Source organism: Drosophila ficusphila, unplaced genomic scaffold (assembly GCF_018152265.1).
Source record: "Drosophila ficusphila isolate 14025-0441.05 unplaced genomic scaffold, ASM1815226v1 contig_127, whole genome shotgun sequence".
NCBI lineage: Eukaryota > Metazoa > Arthropoda > Insecta > Diptera > Drosophilidae > Drosophila > Drosophila ficusphila.
This window is the reverse complement of record NW_025064016.1, coordinates 1395900-1414898: the sequence shown is the minus strand read 5'-3', so window position 1 is coordinate 1414898 and position 18999 is coordinate 1395900. Positions and strand designations below refer to the sequence as shown.

Sequence of the window (18999 nt, the reverse complement as noted above, 5' to 3'; positions counted from 1 at the left end):
GTTGCTGTTGACTTCGAACCACCACGAACATCCCAACATCGCACTGCAACCAATGGGAGCTGCCAAGGTCGAACTGTTATACCCACGAACATGTATCCAACAGATTCTCTGTTGCCTCTGCAACGCTGGATCCACCCTCGTTGCACAGGGTTCCATCAAGCCCACAGAGTCTTGAATTCGGCTCGTGGCAAATTGTTTGTTTATCCAGTTGACAGTTTGTGGAAAATCGTCACGGTGCTCGCATCAGCCGGGAATCGAACGCGGAAAACTGCGAGGAAAACGAGGAATAACGGGTGCAGAGACTGCTGATTGGGAAATATGTGCGCCTGAGTTTCCCGGCCAGAAGGCACAGTGCCAAATGCTCTGACGAACAATTCGTGTAATAATCAGCGGGATTAAAATCTACGCGACGCATACGAAAATTCAATTGCAACGGGAAAAGTGAACAGCAAGTGCAGCGGAAATTAAATTGTTTGCCAGTGCCAAAAAACGAGTAAAACAAAAAAAAAAAAAGAAGAAAACTGTTTAAACTCTAATAGCGATAAATCGGTAGAAGTCCAATCTCAAGATGGCCAATAGCCGGAGCAATTTCCTGACAATCGGATTACTTTTGACCCTGGTCGCCAGCGGTCAGGCTCACCTAAACATTTTCCTCAATCTGCACGAGGTGTTGCGTTTAATCGGTAAGTTATCAAGGAAATCCAAAACTTAAACTGCCATTTGATTTTTCAATTAGGCGACCAATTATTTGCCACTTTTGGTCTGCGTCAGACTTTAAATCGAATTTGATTTATGCCAAGCCAAGGCTTTCTTGTTTTGCTTCGGGCAAATGAAGAGGATTATTTACTTATTTTTCTGTAAATAATATATGCTTTTAATTGCTTTTAGGCTTAGAGCTACTAAGTCCCTTTGTCAAATTGTCTAGTTTATTTTGAGTTTTAGGTATTTGTCCAAGCATGTTTCCATATTTTAATTTATTATTTCATTTACCTTGATAAATAAGAAAGCTACATTGAAATAGTGTCTCAATAGGAATTTCGATGTTGCTTTTGTGAAATTGGCTTGTTTATTTAACTATTAGATTTTGTTTGTATTTTGGCCAAAAGGGCTTTTTAAAGTGGAATATTGTAACAATTTTTAAGCCGTTATGCCTGCTAGCTAAAGTTGGTATTGTTTATCTTACTAAAAGATGCAGAAAGATACAAAATTAAACTTTGTTTGAACTTTAAAGTAAACTTATCGTCTTTAAGATATCTTAAAACATCGTCTCAATACCTTAAATCTACTCTCCAATTTATTCTTTTACATCAGTCCCTTCCGTATCTCAAACTCAAGCTGTTATCGACCAAAAAGAAAACACCCACAAAATCCGGCCAAAAAGATTGCCTAGCTAATAAAAGTGGGGAAAATTGTTTTACAATGTGTCACAAGCCCAGACAAAGAATTTACAACCCAGTGAATATAAAAAATAAATCAGTAGCCCGAGGAAAGGGTGACCGAGTGGGGACAAATCCATGTGGAATCATAAAACACATGCAAAGTGTTTATTTTATACGTATATATATGGGGGCTACATGGAGATGGGTGAAATCAGGAGCTGGAGATAGGGGAAAAATTATCAAAAATTATGTTGTAAAATTTACAACACTCGCGTGTTTTTATTTGTGCAAACAAAAAAAGGCCGGGTGATTGATGGGCGTCAGGAGTTCGGCAGCTTAGGAGTATTTCCACAGATTGCATCGCGTCACTTGTGAATAACTAGGTAAATATTTGGACTGTTGTGCAGGGCTAATCAGGCGCTTATCTAGCCAGTTATCAGCGTTTGCCACTCGTCGTAATTCACGTTTGATTCGAGCTCTGGTTTCTGGTTTCTGGCTCCTCGACTGCCTTATCTATTTGCTGAAAGCGCCAGCGGACAATCAATCAAGAGGTGGGTGGCTCGTATGGATGGCCAGTTGAGGCTTTCCACTTGACATGGCTCCGGGAAATTTATTAGTGGTGTCAGCCGTGTGTCAAACGAAATCAAAATTAAAACCCATTAAGCGGTGGCCGCTGCTATTCACTTTTCGCCCGGCTCCTCCGATTGCAGTCTCCCCTCGAAGGTTTTTCGGGATTTGGGGGAATTGGGGATTGGGTGGGTTTTGGCTGGCTGGGTGACGATACCCATTCCAATTATTCAACGATGACAGCGGGTTGCATGCCTGACCTACTTTCCGATCCTCCACTATGTGTTCGCAACGTCGGGTAGGTAGGTGTCACTTTATCTTTTATTTTATTTTATTTTACTTTATTTTTTTTAGCGGTCGCTTCAAAAGCCTTTGTGTGAGTGCACATCAATTAAATTGTCAACCCGGCAGCAATGCGGCATGTGGAAGAGTGAAGGAGAATCGCCCGAAGAAGAGTTTTATGCACTTGCAGCTGCGGCATGGCATGGCATGGCATTCACTGTTCGTTAGGTTAACATCCATGCCATACTATTTACTATACGAGTATGCCACCCCCCCCTCCACACCCACACCCACTTCTTTTTTACCACCCAATAGTGCGCCCCAAATTGCTGGGCTCTATGTAAACCATGTCAGGTGTGGATCAAATCGGGGAAGTGGCGGGGTCTTCTTGGTTCTTGGTTCGGTGCTTCTGTGGCTCAGCTCGTTAGCGAAATGAGCGGATATGTAAAGTCGGTGCAGTTGATGGATTTTGCGGTTGCAATGAGTGACCAAAGGGGTTCGGTTGAACGACAGCTTGAAAGTTTCCACGTGCCGGTGAAAGTTATTTGGGTTAAAAGTTGGGGGACACCATTAGATAATTAAAAAGAGACAGATTGTTGAAGGTGTAAAGGAAAAATGGTTTTAACATAATAACGAGAACAGCTACAGAACAACTAGATATGAAAGGTTTATTTTAATTATCCTATGAACCTGCTGCCTAATTGCATCTTATATTATTTTAACCATTTATTTTTGTACCCCTATCATTATTAAGTACTTAGCTTATGGAATTTTCTGTCTGCTGCTTACGAGATTAGAATAATGTTTCTCGAACAAAGAAATCCAATTAAAATCATATTCCCAGACCCTGCAATTTTTTACACCCGAAAAAGTTTTCCTTAACATTCGGCTCGACGAGACGGTTTCCCAACTTTGGCCGAGAACTTTGTATCCCTGCCAGCTGTCTGAACAGATCCCCGGATCCACGTAACCCACGGACTTTGCCAGTCACGTTTCGGGTCTGTCTATCAACACTTGCTAATCTCAACCCCATCTCTCTAAATGGTTTGACACTTTCAACTGGCGCGGGCCAAGAGATTCATCATCTCCGAACTGAACATGATTTTCCGGCGCACACAATGGAAATTGTTGCCAACTCACGTTTGGCTAATAAAAGCAAGAACATTTGGCCAAAGTACGAAACATATTTTCGGCAAGTAATGTGAACTCAATTAGGGCGCAGCGGCATCATCAGAATCATCAGCATCCCGGGGCTCAGAACTTAAGCAAAATCTCTCGTGTGCGTGGCCAAAAATATTTCACCCTCCATCCGAATAATTAATGCTGCAGTTGGAATCGAAGGCATTAGATTTGCCCGAGCGTGCGGCATGTGTTGCCAACTTGCCACGACAACATAAACAAGCGGTTGCCCCCTGCCACCTGTCTGCTGTCTACACGGAGAGAAATATACCCAAGGCATTCACATCTCCCAGATATAAATATCTTTAAATAATATTTCATGGCATGTGCATATTCTAAAGTAAATAATTTCTTAATCAGATTAACCATCACTCCATCGTTTATTCAGAATTCGATAGCATAGAGTTTCGTTTAAAATTTCCGTTCATATCTATCAAAAATAGAACTCTTTAAAATTGGCATATGTCTGTACTTAATGACCAATTTTCGGGGAACTTTTCCCGCGTGTAGTGATCCATCCAGTTGCCAGGTTGTTATGTCTGGCTTCATGCAGAGTTAAACGCGTAATTGGCAAATGAACAACACGGACGGAAGGCAGCAATGTCGATGTTGTTGCAGTGACAAGGACGATGACGCGGCCGCGGTGGCAACAGAAACAGCAACATCCATTGCTGCAGCAACAGCAACAGCAACATCCATTGCTGCAGCAACAGCAACTTCTGTGGCAACAGCATGTGCAACTTTTCGCTAGCTGGGTAGAAATATCTGTTGCCACTCGAAATCCAGCTGGGAATGCTACTCACATGTCACTAGAGGAATACATCGTAACATGAATGCATTTTAAGAAAAGGAATAAAATGCAAATATATATTACAATGATTGGCATTCCAAGTATTTTATTAAACAGTTCGAAATCACATATAAGTTTTTCTATGTGCATATCCATCCTCACCCTCCTCAAAAACTGTCTAGTCATTGTCCTTTCAGTGGCTTTCACTTCATCCCCGTGTGCTGCACATTAATATAACTATGCAACATTAACAAAAAATCGGTTATGGCTTGCTGGCCACGCCTCCGTAATTGAAGCCACCACTTGCGCTTAATTAAACCACTAAATGATTTGTGAATGCTGTTGTTTGCTTAATAATTGTCAGAAGCTTTTGTGGGCGACAATAAAGGCAACTTTTAATAAATAACTTATCATTCATTATGATTTCACACCTTCATAGCTTCAGGTGCGAAAGCGATTATGAAACTTTCTAAACAATTTACTTTTCAGCTGTTAAAAAAAATTGCTAATAAAAAATTTATTTTTTGCTTCAAAAACTTGGTGAATAAATTACTCAGTTGAAATCTAATAAATTAAAGTGGTCACTTCCATGTCAATCTTTATAATTCGAAACAATCAACTGCAGCCAAAAAGGCCAACAAAAAACGAAACTGAATTAAACTATCTGTAATTGGTTTGGGCCAGCCCATTTATCCGGGATTCAATTAAACTAAATTTATTTAAATTAAAATCATATTTCACATTCCAATTTAGCAACGAAACGAATTCCCCAAAGTGCTTCACATATCAACTCTATTTTCACCCCCTCAGAAGAATTGAGTTTCCTCAGTCATATCTAAAGTGCTTCAATGCTCGGTCTGTCAGTCAGTGCGGACTTGTTATCAAATTAATTTAATCAGTTTCAATTGTTTATGTTCTTTTGGACTTCTTGCTGGGGTTCCATTTCGGTTGCATATTCTTTTTTTTTGGATTTTGCATGATTGGTGGCGGTCAGACATGAAATGGGAGAGTTTTCCGTTGCCGCCCAGTTTTTCCACACCCCCCGTAGAAAGAATGAGTTGCACAACTTCCACTCGACTTGAGCTTTTCCCCCATTTCTGGATGGAGTCTATCATTTGGTTTTTATTATTTCTGTTTTTTTTTTCTTCCGGCAATTATCTGCCTAGACAAATTGTTGCGTCCATTATGCGGCGGATTTAATGGTTTGCTTCGATGGCAAACACATGTGGGCGATGGAAATTATTCATGGATTTTCACAAAAACGAACTCCGATTGCGTGTGGGGATTAAATCAGAGGAAAAGCCTCTTGTATTTACGTTAATCCTTGGGAAAATTCCAAAATCATCTTACCCGCGCACGAAAAGCTAATCAAATAACCTCGGGGCAGAAGAAAATAAAAAATAACCCGAGGGTAATTAAGCCAAAGCTGGTGGCAAAATCACTTTCCCACAATCATGATGATGGTGATTAGCAGAGGGTTGTACTGCGAATGCATTGGGCTAAGCTGCAAATAAAATGTCTAAATAAACAAAGGCGAATGCATTGCGACGCGTGCTGGCCAAAAAGCAATTGTATCTAGTGGATACCTAGCTACGTATCTAACCCTCCTTCAAACTCCCGTCCAAAGTGAGAAAAGTCGCACACAACAATGATGAATCGAAGCGAAGGGGAGGAGGACAACTGGCTTCCACCTTTGCAGCAGGACGACGTCGCTACTTAATGGACCAGAAATGCGTCGTGCAAACAGCAGCTCCCCCTTTCCCTTTCCCCTCCCTTCCCCTCGATCCCAGTTTGATGTGTCCCTGACCCTCGTCCTGCCAACGCTGCGTATGCAAACAAATGGAGGAGGAGGAGGTAGAGAGGGAGGGGTGGAGTCGGAGGACATTCGCCCGGAAGCGAAATGCCAGGCAGGATTGCAGGGGAAAACGCTGGCACTGAATGAAAAGCAGGCGGTCCCTGCACTTGAGCACGCCGTGGCTTCCACTCCCGGTGATTTCCAAGTAACCCGACAGACAGCCACCACCGGCGAAAGGCAGGGACCTCCTCCTCCTCCTCCTCCTCCTCCTTCTCCTCCTCCTCCTCCTTCTCCTCCTCCTCCTCCTTCTCCTCCTCCTCTTTCATCCCTGGCAGCTACCCGCGTTGAGTGCTTTATTTGCAACCACTGGGGTGGCAGGGGTGGACCGCCGGGCCAGAAGCCTTCGCCTGCAGGCAAACTGCAGGCTCACATTCTCCACAATGACAGTTGCACAGTGGTATCAGGAAAAATCAGAGAGCACTAAATTACAGAGCTATTTATACAAAAAATTATATAACTATATAAACATTTAAAAAAAAATTAGAGGAATGGCTAAAAAATTATAAGCATGACAATGTTTTACCAATATTACCAATATATTACCTTTAATCTATGCTAGAGCTGTATTTATTGACAAAATTCGCAATCTACTTTATTTATGTATAAATTAAAATTAAATTTATTTATGTTCATAATCTTTTCCCCATTAGGTATCCCCTTTTTTTGTTACCACTGTCATACATCATACATCTCACATTTTTTATAGGCAGCGAATTCCGGCGGGCGCCTCGCCACCCTCCCTTTATTCCTTTATTGCCCACCACCACCCCTCGCCCTCTCGACTTGACTCTCGTAATGAGCCCGTAAATTATTTTTTATTATTTTGTATTTAATTTTTTCATTGCCCGCTATTGTTGCTGCTCGCTACTCCTTTACATTCAGGACATCGACAGGAAGAGGGAAAAATGACGGAGCGTGTGTGGCAGCCACTGGGTATTCGAATTGATTGTGGGAATCGAATCTGATGGGTCTGATGAATAAAGCAGAGGAAGGGAGTCATGCCCAATCGATATCCAACGAGATGCCGAAGCATAAATTCAGCGCTAAAGTTTCCCCAAATGAAGCATATTATGCGTCTGTCAGGGAAACCATTAACAAAATGCTAATTACTTTCCGCACAATTATCTGTTGCGAGCACGAAAAATCCAAAAGCACATATTTCACAAATGCAGCTTATTGGAAAATTTCACACGCCCGCACAAACTTCTACAGATGCAGTAGCAGCAGCTTCCCACGCACAGGGAAAAGATAGCAGAAAGTGGGGGACTTTCCATTTTCCCTTTATGAAAACACATCTGGCTGAGAGTGTGTGCGTGTGCGTGCGTGTGTGTGTGTGTGTCCTGATAACATGGATGGTAATTAAACATTTTCTGGAGCACTTAAGTGCCGAAAAAACGATATGCATGTGGGGGCTCGTAATGAGTTTCATTGGGGGGATAATCCAAAGATGGAACTTACAGCTGCGAGGGGGTCGTATTTTACTATATATTTCTCCAGTCAAAAAAGAAAGCAATTATTGCTATTTAATGCAATATCAGAGCTATTAGTAAATATTCATAAATTATGTAAGTCCTAGAAAATTCTTTTAAGCAGTTCTGCATTCTTTATTGATTTTTGCTGCTTAAAATTGAGTGTATGCAAAATACGTAAGATTCTATAAATATTTAGAATTTCATAAAACAAGAGCAGGAGTAGCAAAATTTTATTTGAAAAGTTTAACACATTTACCAAAACTTCTGCCAGCAGCTAAAACTTCAAGAACTATTTTCTTTGGCATCATAAAAAACAAACTTTCGCTCCGAAGCGTGCACAAACTAAATCCCATAACTCATACAAACGCCGTCGACAGAAACTCGAAATTCCGAAGCGTTCGATTGACCCAATTTAGCGTTTTTCGTTGGATCCGCCTTGTCTGATGGAGTGATGGATCTCAACACCCTCGGACATGTGCCAATCGTTTCCCAACAATTTCGCGCTAATCGAAATAACGCCAACATTGTATTATATATTCCCCTCCCGCGGACTGTTTGACCAACATGGGATGGTCTGCTCCCCTATATAATTTATGTCGGCAATCCGACGACAGTGAAGAGTTCCCTTATTTCATATGCTTTGGTAATTTTCCTGTCACGCCCGATGGCAACTCCATATGGCACGTGAAGATTGAAAGACTGGCAGCCGCAGAATCCTGATTATTTTGCGGTTTATTTTATGTTTAATTAAGCGCTGAAACAGAATATTTATAAAATTCATTTACTTACAGGGGACAAGATATGGCTGAAGGGGGAATTGCGAGGGGTATTTGCCTGATTCGTTCCACGGCGAATGCAATTCGCTCTGCGTTCTTCCGTGAATTAGTCGCGGTTATTATCATGTCTGTTCGGCGCTTCTTTGTTATTTACGTACAAAGTACTCCCGGCTTGGTTTTGTTATTGTTGGGCTTTAGTTGGTGTGGAGCGTGAAATGTTCGGTAGTTCGAGGGTGAATGGGCATTAGCAACATTATCATTAACATATTTAAATGTGGGATAAGACCAATGAATAAATAAGTGTACAAGTTTGTATGAACTCAAATGTAAATGTATTAAGTGAGCGGAAAAATAACATGAATGAATTTGATATGGCTACTTTTTGAGTTTTTAATTGCCGGGCAATTAAACGTTCAAAAAGTTTTTATGAGAAATACATATTTGTTGATATACTTTGCGTTCGTTTTAAACAAGTTTGATTGCACATTAAATAAGGTAGTTTAACACCGTTTGTTTTCATTTTGCACCTTCGTTATTATGCTTACCATTTAGCCACTTAAATAAACATTTATTTAACATCCTGTAAATTACTTAAAAACCCCCACACACAATTATCTCACCGCTAAGCTGTGTTAATTATACAGATCTCAACAGCGTTTTTTTTATTCTGTATCCACTTATCCACCAGACTTGATGAGTAAAACAAACCGCCAAAGGGAATAAAGAAAAGTAGTGGGAAAAAGCTTTTGCTTCGTGTGTGGCAAGGTTTACACTTTTTTCGGTTGATTTTCTCCTTTTTTTCGCTCCCTTCTGCATCGTCACGTTTACAAGATGATAAAGCCTTAACCACTTTTCAACGGCGAATGAAAACAAAACCCAAATATATATGTATATGTATATTTGCCTGACCCCAAAAAACACTCGAAACAAACAAAAGCTGAAAACTTTTTCGGGGGTGTAACACCAGCCACTGTGTATTTTTTTCATTTTTTTTTTTTTTTGGGGTTTTTTGAGCGGACTTGGGCCCCATGTGACAATGTCCACTTCAGTGGGAGCAACGCCTACGCCAATGCAACAATGCTAATCTGCTCTTCCTGCTGCTCAACGTGCTCTTTGTTTTCTGGTTGTTTGTTTGTTTCTGTGTTGCCCTGACTGCCGGCAGCTGCTCGGCAAAAAAGTCAATACGAGTAGGACGGGTCCAAAAGGACCGAGGTGCTCCTCACTCGGTCAGAGTCATAAATTACCGCATCCCTGGGGTGCTATTGAAAAATATGTGCGTTTCGCTCCCTCTGTTTGTTTGGGCCCACAACGATGCCCCGAGGAGGCAACGACTCCTCCAGCGCCGCTGGCCAAAGCTGCTTCTCGACGACTGCTTTTGGTTTGTCAAAAATTGTTCATAAATTTTAGCCCAAACCGACTGAAATTTCAGCACAGGAAGTTGCTGTTTACTTAGCACAAACGCTCACATTCACATATGTATTTTATGTACGTACGACTTGGTGTTTTGTCTCTGGAATTGCGGCCCACCCATGGAGGCTGGCATGCAGATCCGACTCCACAACGCACATTAGAAACTGACCCGAACAGATCCAGCCGTAAACCGCAGGCCATTCCCAGCCAGGTGGATGCGCAGGCCACCTGTCCCCCAGAAATCCCCAAGACCCAAGACCCAAGACCCAGGGACCCAACCCACCGGTGAAGCGACTCCGACCCACCGCCCCCGGTTTATGACTTACCATAAATTTTATGACAGCGCCTAGACACCGATATACAGGCACCGAATGAGACTGATTCGGAGATCCCTCAGCCAGAGGTGATAAAAATTTCATTACGTCACGCAATGCAGCTCGAGCAAAAAGCTGGCAAAGAGCACTGAAAAAAAAAAATATAAAATCAGAAGGGGGGCAAATCTCAGACAGATAGATACAATTTGTTTTCAAAGAAACCAAGCAATTAAGACGACGAAAGCCTTCTTAAATTATTTATTGATTTCATGCGAGGCTTAAACTTCAATTAGTAAACAGAATTTTTTGTATATAAAACTATATTTTCTTTTTAATCAGCAATACAGAAAAACATATCGTAGATAATCAGGAATAGTTGTTTATATTTGTGAAGCAGACTATTTCCCGCAGTGTTTGAGCTGAGAAATTGAAAGAAAACTTGGCACCAGTGGCAAGTTAATGGGCAACTCTGTGCCAGGAGGAGTCCCTGTCGAGGGTGGAGCCTGGGGGCAGGACTGGATGGATGGATGTGGGTGGGCGTTGCCGCATCCAACTCGATTCCCCGTTGTCTTTGCCAGGTGTCGGTTGCCATCGCTCTGATAATAATCACATTAACTTCTCCAGATAATCACATTAAATTTAAGAGCTCGCCTGTTAATGCTCCTTTTGATTTTTTATGAGTCAATAAGACTTCAGCTCAGTTCGGTTCACTTCACTCCCTATCACTCCTTCAGTGGAATTAAGGGGAGGGATTCTCGGCCATGTATCAGCTCAACATTCTGCGGTTCCACTGCGCACCTGCCCAAGTGCTTACCGAAGGACCTACTCCTGGCTGATATCCAAGTAGCTCAGCCATTAGATTAATTACCGATTAGTGGTGGAATAATTAAGCTGTTTAATTGCCTTGACCCAAATGGGTTTCTGTCAGGAGAGCTCCTTCAGAATTTGCCTTATTGCTCTGCTTTAATAAAATGAGTTGAATTTGTAAGGCCATGATATTAAATAACAAAAATACTTTTCTTTCTGGATTTTCCACATATTTATGCCAGCTTAAAAATCAGCTAATAAAGCTTTAGTTTTTTCCAGATACATTTAATAGTTTTCTATGCTAGGCGTTACTTAGCAAGAAGAGCTAATTAGCCCGTAAAAAGTTTAAAAACTACCTACTTTACTCTTTTTTAAATACCCCAAGTCTGAGTAACGATCTTGGAGTATATTGGAGAAATATAGGAGATTAACATTTTTAATTAAAGAACAAGAATCAACTAACGAAGCTTGAGGTAAGACAGACCGCATTACATTCACATTCGCATTCACATTCCCATTGCCGATGGCCAAGGCCAGCAGCCGCCACAAATGTAATGCGTTTCTTTTATGGGCTTTGTCATAGAAGTCCAGCGAACAGTTGGCAACATAATTTATGCAACACAGACCGCCTTCCAGCGCGGAATTTATGGTCTTGACCAGAGGAGAGCATCCATTGGACCAATGGTCTCCTCGTCGAGGTGATAATGTAAGGGAAAACACACGATTGCGGCTCGGATGTGCTGCAGGCAGGCCATAACTATAAGAACAGATCCAAAGACCAAAGACGAAAGACCAAAGACGAAAGACCAAGGCAAATAAATTGCAGCTGCTCGACCGGGGCGATGAAATACAAATAGAAATACTTGGCAGCTACTGGACGCTGGATGAAGTTGCCACAGAGTTGGCCAACTGGCAGGGAATCAGGGTATCGGGGTATCGGGGTATCGGGGTATCGGGTTGTTGGAACACCAAGGGGAGGGCAGACTGTCTGTCAGTCGCAGTCACTTCACATGTCCTTTGGCTTGTTTGTCTTACACTCTGACGCTCCGTGGATCGCAGCAGCCAAGCGAAGTAAAGTTGTTTGGCCAGACGAGACTTGGCCAAATGTCGGGCCAACGCAGCCGAGCACGAATCATGACCATTTGGGCATCAAAATTACCTTTCCTTGGCCAGATGTACACTGGTGAAAAAATAGGTTGAATTTATTAGAACTACAATATTTGAAAGTAGTGGAATAAATGTTATTTAAAATGGAAATATGCTAAATGGTTATAAAAATGATTTTTATCTCTTTTGATGCTTAAAGTGTTACGAAATTCCATTTAAATATACCTACTCTTTAAATATTATTTTTTATGGTAGGTGTATTAATAGGAGTTATTTAAAAGATGGTTTATTTGTTTTGTTAATAACTTCTCTGAATGTACCCACTTTCGAGACCGCTCTTGACCTTTCATGAGCTTGAGTCTTGGTTTCCCGACTCGGCACTCGACTCTCCTCCGATTTAATCAGCCTCGCCGACTAACGTATAATTTTGTGAATTGCAAGTTGCATGAGATAGGGACAATGGGCATGTAGTTCCCAGGCTCAATGATGTTCTCGTTTTCAAAGGAGGCCAGCAAATTGAATCTGCTTGGGTTATGATGGGCTCGCCGCTGGCTTAGATGAATTCCCAGCTCTCTGGCCTCGTATGCAGATTGAAATGGCAGAGCCCATTAGAAGTCGGCACAAGCCTTTTCCCCCTTTTCCCCCGAAAAAAAGCCCGCGGTAATGACCCTAAATCAGCATCAGCTTCTAGGCCAATGCCCAAACGAATGTCATCATCGGGCGCGGGCCTTCTTTCCTAACAGATATAACCCCAACCCAAGCGAAAATCGTAATAAAAATGTCGTCTGACTTTCGATGGGGGTGTCTCCGTCTGGGGTTCTCGCTTTTGGGTCCCTCCGTCTGGGTTTAATGCACAACATATTCATGTGTCAAAAGACAATTTCGGATTTATGGCCTGCGAAATCCACGACCCCTCCGCCGAGAATCCAACGAATGACGCAATGTGGGCGAACAACCAACAGCCAAACAGCCAACAACCAACAACGACAAAAAATATGTTAAGAAAGCATAAAATGATATCCAAACTACCCACTATGATCTGGTCTGGGTTTCGGTCTGGTCTGGTCTGGTCCGTTTGGAAATCTCGCTCGTGTCTGGCTTGGGTTTGCATAAATTAGGATCTGGACGGGTTGCTGAAAGGAAAAGGAAGTTTGGAGCCGGGGAGAATAGTCAGTTGGTAGCGCAAAAAATGGCTATTTCTTTTTTTTTTTTACACACTCCCTCTGTGTGTGAAAGAGTTTTCCCTTTTGGTTGATGCGTTTGCTATGGCATTTTTAGGGTTGTAATTGAAATTAAATAGATGTCGTGCCATGAATTCAAATCGCCGGCAAAATGCGGGTCTTAAAGGTTTAAAGCTAGTCAGAATGTTTGGGGTTTCTTCAGCTGAAATGAAGATAAATTTGTCGTCCAAAAAATTAAATTCTTGTCTAGATCTGGAGTAATCTCTGAGCTAGATAGTAAAAACTAGTTCAAAGCGAAAGCTGTTAGCTGAAATGCATTCATCCTTTATCTAGCAGAAATGGCTGTACTTAAACTGAACTCTTTTCCTCCTTTTTTCATTCTTTTATCAACACCCAGTGGGAAAAGCAATTGCTTTTCCTCCCCTTCAGACATATTTCCTGCACTTGGGTAACTATTTTCGCACAGCTTGAACAACTTTTACTTTTCTCCGAGCGCTGAATTTATGTGTCACTGGCACTTGAAGTGGAAGTTTTTGGGCGCCGTCTCTCCGGGTTTTCCTCCCCCCACATCGCCCTCCCTCCGCCGCCTTGATTGATGTTGGCCAAATCGATTTTCCTCCATGGCACCTGGCGCCCCAGCCTTCCAGCATCCGCACATTTCCAGCATCGACTTCATTTGTTGGGCAATCAGCTCTAATTAGCACCAGACCAAGTTAAAATGCAAAACGCGTCGCGAGGGAAGTTTGAGGGATTGTGGGTGATGGGTTGCTCAAAGTAATTTGCTATTACTTGTCTATAATTGTGTTAGAAGCGGGGGAAAGGGGGCCGTTCGGAAAGTTTTACATCTGCGGAATTTTAATTGTAATTGTTTTCAAAGTTAAATGCTAGAATGAGTGACTGCGGAAAGCGAAAAGAGGAAAAAGAGCCGATTCCTCTAGAGACTTAAGTGTTCTTAAATAATTGGTTAAATGAAGCTTGCAATATTAAAGGGTACTTATTGTATTTCCAAAACTTTCTGTATTAAATGTTACTTATTCTGTAGTTATTTCCATGTAAATGACGCATAAACGAAACGATTTAAAACTGCAGAGCTCAGCTTTCTGGCTGTTATCGCCACATTTATTTCTGTTATTTCTGTTTTCATATCCATTTCTTTTTCTGTTTAATGAGCTGCACCTCACATGTCGCAGGCCCATTAACCCTTTGACCCCCGCACCGCATTTATCGCAAGCTCTCTATCTGGCTTAGCTCGGTTCATTATGCGACAGTTTCCCATATCTACTACTCATAGCTACCCATAGCTACCCTTAGACCTCGAAGTCTCCACCTCGAAACCACTCGGTAGGGCTTACTAATTACATTTTCAAAGTGCAAACGAAGCGTGCGAGCGGCGAGGGGGGTTTGTCTGGGGGTTTGCCCCACTAATTAGTACGATATATATGTGTTTATAATGCGGACCGCTTTATGCGCTCCTCTGGTTCCCGGTGGCATGAATAGACCGAGGAATAAGTGGCATAAATTAAAATAAAATGTACAAGTATGAAATGTAACTGCGGCCGGGGGACGGCTGTGCGATAAAAATCTAAAATAAACACGCTGCAGCAGCAACATGCAACGCACACAGCAGCAACACCAACAGCAACAGCAGCAGCAACAGCAACAGCAACAGGAACAGAAACAGCAGCAACATCAGCATTAATTAAGCATGAACATTTAACCTGCCCACTCGGCCACGCCCCTTTATTCCACTTCGAGAAGGGAGTCGCGTGTCTTGGCCAAGGGTCTCCATTCGGTTCTTTTTTATAATTTGATTGATTTATTGTGTATCCCATGGAGGCGCCTCGCAGATGCAATATAAAATGGCTATCCCCTTCCCAAAGCACACGGCTAATTTAATTAAAAATGCATTGTTGCTCAGGTAACAGTTGCATTTTAAACACACTGCCTGTCAAAACTATCAGATCAATTTAAAGATAAGGTTAAGCAGAGGGGTGAAATGAGGGAAAACCATGAACAGGTGCCAGCAGGTGTGATGTGGGTGCCTCAAATAGGCTTCGTTTAAAATGGAAAAAGAGGGAATTCTCCTACAGAACGAATGCCTTGAACATCTTCCATCATTCCATCATTGTTAGCCAACTTATTTGTTGATTGTCTGCAATAAAAATGGTCGAAGGCGGTCGGAAAAAAGAAATTGACAATCACTTTAGGAGCGCGCAGCATGCCATTTAACTCCTTCAATATGTCACTAAAGTGTCTCAGCGGACAGATATTTCCCGAGTTCCGATCCGGCTCCGAGAAAATCAATTTTCCACGCCCCCAAACGAGCAGAAGAAAACTGTTATCCCTTGTGATTGATTATGCAGTCGGGTCGAGTGACTGAGCGAAAAGTTTTTCTTCAATTCACTTGGCCCACAGATATATCATTAATTTCGCCTCGGCAGAATGGGATTATCATTGGCATGGGGGCTTAGGTGATGTGCAACAAGCAATGCACCTGGAAAAATATTGCAAAAGGTTGCTCAAAATGCAAGAGAAATAAAGTGAAGAAACACCCTTTAATAAAATATATTAATATGTATATAACATTTACTTCCTGTAAAGTCATATCACTATCTGAAAATTCTAAACTACTACTCCACTCCCTTTCAAATAACGATTCCTTAATATCTACATAAATAACTTCAAAAATATTATTAAAATATTAAAATTGCAATTCTTCTACTTTTTTTGGAGTGTACTAAATATGTTTACCCTTTTTTTCCATCCATTTGCAGGAGTCTCGGCGGAACTCTACTACGTGCGAGAGGGCGCCATTAACGACTACGCCTTGAATTTTGCTGTGCCCGTGCCGGCGAACATTAGCGACGTGACCTTCACGTGGCAGTCGCTGGTGGAGCACCCACTTCCGTACAGCATCAATATAGCCACCTCGGACACGGAGGTGTTGCCCCGCCCCCAACTGAATATATCCCGGATCGGGGATGTGCCAACGGAGCCACAAACCTGGGGCATTGCCCTCAAGTGCTCGGGCACCCGGAATGCCGAGGTCACAGTGACCATCAATGTGGAGGTGATCCTGGATCGGGCGACCAACAACAACACCAACCTGATCTTCAAGCGGAAAAAGATCTGTTTGCGGGAGGAACAGGATAGTGCTCACGAGGAGTACGATGATGATGATGTGGACTTGATGCAAACGGCGCGTGGAGGGCATGGCAGTGATATTCACTATGTGGATAGGAATGAGGAGCATGTGGTGGCCAATGGTCATCTGTCACCGGAGAAGGAGAAGCAACGCCCCATTGTGACTGAGTCACCGGGAAATGTGGGTCGTGGAAATTCGGGAGGATCCAAGCGGGACTTTGATCCCATGTTGAGGGAGAATCTTGTGCCACCAGCAAGTGGACTGGTTACCCTCATTGTGGGTGGCATCCTCGCCTTGGTTTTGGTTTCCACCCTCATCCTGATTGCCTATTGTGCCAAGGGTCCTTCAAAGCGACATCCCTCGAATGGAGTGCATCTGATCAAGACCTCCAGCTTCCAGAGATTGCCGACCATCTCGTCGACGGCCCACAATTCGATTTATGTCTGCCCATCGACCATAACACCCACATACGCCACGTTGACGCGGCCCTTTCGCGAATATGAGCATGAGCCTGAGGAGTTCAACCGCCGTCTCCAGGAGCTGACAGTCCAGAAGTGCCGCGTCCGGCTCTCCTGTCTCGTCCAGGAGGGCAACTTTGGGCGAATCTATCGCGGCACTTACAACGACTGCCAGGAGGTACTGGTCAAGACAGTGGCCCAGCACGCCAGCCAGCTGCAAGTGAACCTCCTGCTCCAGGAATCGATGATGTTGTACGAGGCCTCCCATCCGAATGTCCTCTCCGTGCTGGGCATCTCCATCGAGGACTACGCCACGCCCTTCGTCCTGTACGCCGCCAACGGCAGTGTCCGCAATCTGAAGAGCTTCCTGCAGGATCCGTCGTACGCCAGGAGTGTCACCACCATCCAGACGGTCCTCATGGGCTCCCAGCTGGCCATGGCCATGGAGCACCTGCACAACCACGGCGTCATCCACAAGGACATCGCGGCCAGGAACTGTGTGTAAGTATTTCACTGGGATGGGGTTTTATAAGTAATTGATAAGGGTCTTTTAATAAAATATTTAGGTATATTGAATTATCTTTACTTAAACACAAATTATAACTTGTAAATTTGTTTCAATGGAATATTACATAGAATAAATGGTTATTAAACAATCTGTAACAATGTAAATGAATTAAAAAATGTAATTTTTTACCTTCAGGATTGACGATCAGCTGCGTGTGAAGCTCACAGATAGTGCCCTAAGTCGCGATCTCTTCCCGGGAGACTACAATTCTCTGGGCGATGGTGAATATAGACCAGTTAAGTGGCTTTCATTGGAGGCCTTGCAAAAGTCTCATTACAACGAGGGCAGTGATGTTTGGTCCTTTGGTGTCCTTATGTGGGAAATGTGCACTTTGGGGAAACTCCCTTACGCCGAAATCGATCCTTATGAAATGGAACATTATCTCAAGGATGGCTACCGATTGGCTCAGCCTTTCAATTGCCCCGATGAGCTGTAAGTACATTTTATATTCCATATTATAATCCTAATCTCATAAGAATAGATCTGAAATATGTAGATAGCTTACACCACTTTTACTTTTTTCTTGTTTTCTTATTAGTAATCTATTCCTAATGTAATCCTTTCTCTCTTTCAGGTTTACCATTATGGCCTATTGTTGGGCCTCGATGCCGAGCGAGCGGCCCTCATTCAGCCAGCTGCAGATCTGTCTATCGGAGTTCCATACACAGATAACCAGATATGTTTAACCAGCGGTGCTGAAGCATGCCAAGACCTGTAAATACAATAAGAGGCGACGTCGCAAGATTTTCCAGCAGACCACGTCGTCCACTCTGTTCCCAAAGACATATTAAATCGTAGCGCCGAGTTAATGGGGCTTGAAAGCCGATCCCCAGACTTTCGAGAAAACATGAATTACATAGAGAGAGCCCAGAAGAAGTCTCTGCAAATAACTCCTAGTTATATGATTAGTCGGTAAGGACATGTGACATTTCAATGCAAGAATTAGGGTTACAAAACAAAGCATAAACACTTATTGAAATCGCCTGTTAAGACACACAAACGTTCTACCAGTAAAAAAAGAAAACTTAAATTAAAAGAAATAGCAAATATTGATAACGTAATCATAGCTAAAGCAGATCCAGTAAAATCAGAGTCCCACAAAAAACCAGTGCTAGGATAGGAACCCAAAAAAAAACAAAATGTCGTAGTTTCAAAGAGAGCGTTGCAAGTTTGTCATTATAATGGGATAGCAGTACGATACCGAAACATATATCTATGTAAATGTATTCACATGTGTGTTTATGTCTAAGCAAACGTAGTGCTAGTAAGAACTCGAAATATTTATCTAATGTTAGTGCACAAGCGACCCGAAATCCTTGAGCCCTAAGTTACAGCCCCTTACAGTCTCGAGATGTAAGTTTTTGTGTAATATACTTAAGCAGTTTGCATTAGTTCTTAAGTTACTCTTATGGTTTTCTATGGCGAAGACACAAAAGGAAAAACGATTTCAATAAACGTCCGTGCATAATATTTAAAAACAAAAACTAAATGCTTGCGTTGTGGTTTTTTTCTCGAGAGGCCAAAAGGGGAAATGGAACAAGCGACGTTTTATGGAGACGCCACGTAAGTAAGGCATTCTCATTGAAACCGACGACCACGCCCGTCACTTAGCCTAAAACAACGCACTCTAAGAGCAATGTGTTGTTTGGTTACCACACACCCCACACACCCCACACCCCCACCCCACCTCCGCAACCCTCTAACCGAAC

The 18999-nt window shown here is 42.6% G+C and overlaps 1 protein-coding gene across 1 annotated transcript; it reads left to right on the top strand.

Moving 5' to 3' along the window:
• The first annotated feature begins 193 nt into the window (after positions 1 to 193).
• On the top strand, positions 194 to 18779 carry LOC108089216 (tyrosine-protein kinase Drl). The gene is made up of 4 exons (XM_017187367.2): positions 194 to 683; positions 15894 to 17223; positions 17426 to 17722; positions 17865 to 18779. Exons 1-4 carry the CDS (start codon positions 569 to 571, stop codon positions 17974 to 17976), a joined length of 1854 nt encoding a protein of 617 aa, XP_017042856.1. The 5' UTR covers positions 194 to 568; the 3' UTR covers positions 17977 to 18779.
• Positions 18780 to 18999: the final 220 nt, after the last annotated feature.

What these genes read in the sequence shown, in the direction of transcription:
- LOC108089216 (XM_017187367.2), top strand. Translation starts at nt 569, where the DNA reads ATGGCCAATAGCCGGAGCAATTTCCTGACAATCGGATTACTTTTGACC. An exon ending in CGAGGTGTTGCGTTTAATCG is followed by an intron (nt 684 to 15,893) that starts GTAAGTTATCAA and finishes ATCCATTTGCAG; the next exon opens with GAGTCTCGGCGGAACTCTAC. An exon ending in ATCGCGGCCAGGAACTGTGT is followed by an intron (nt 17,224 to 17,425) that starts GTAAGTATTTCA and finishes TTTTACCTTCAG; the next exon opens with GATTGACGATCAGCTGCGTG.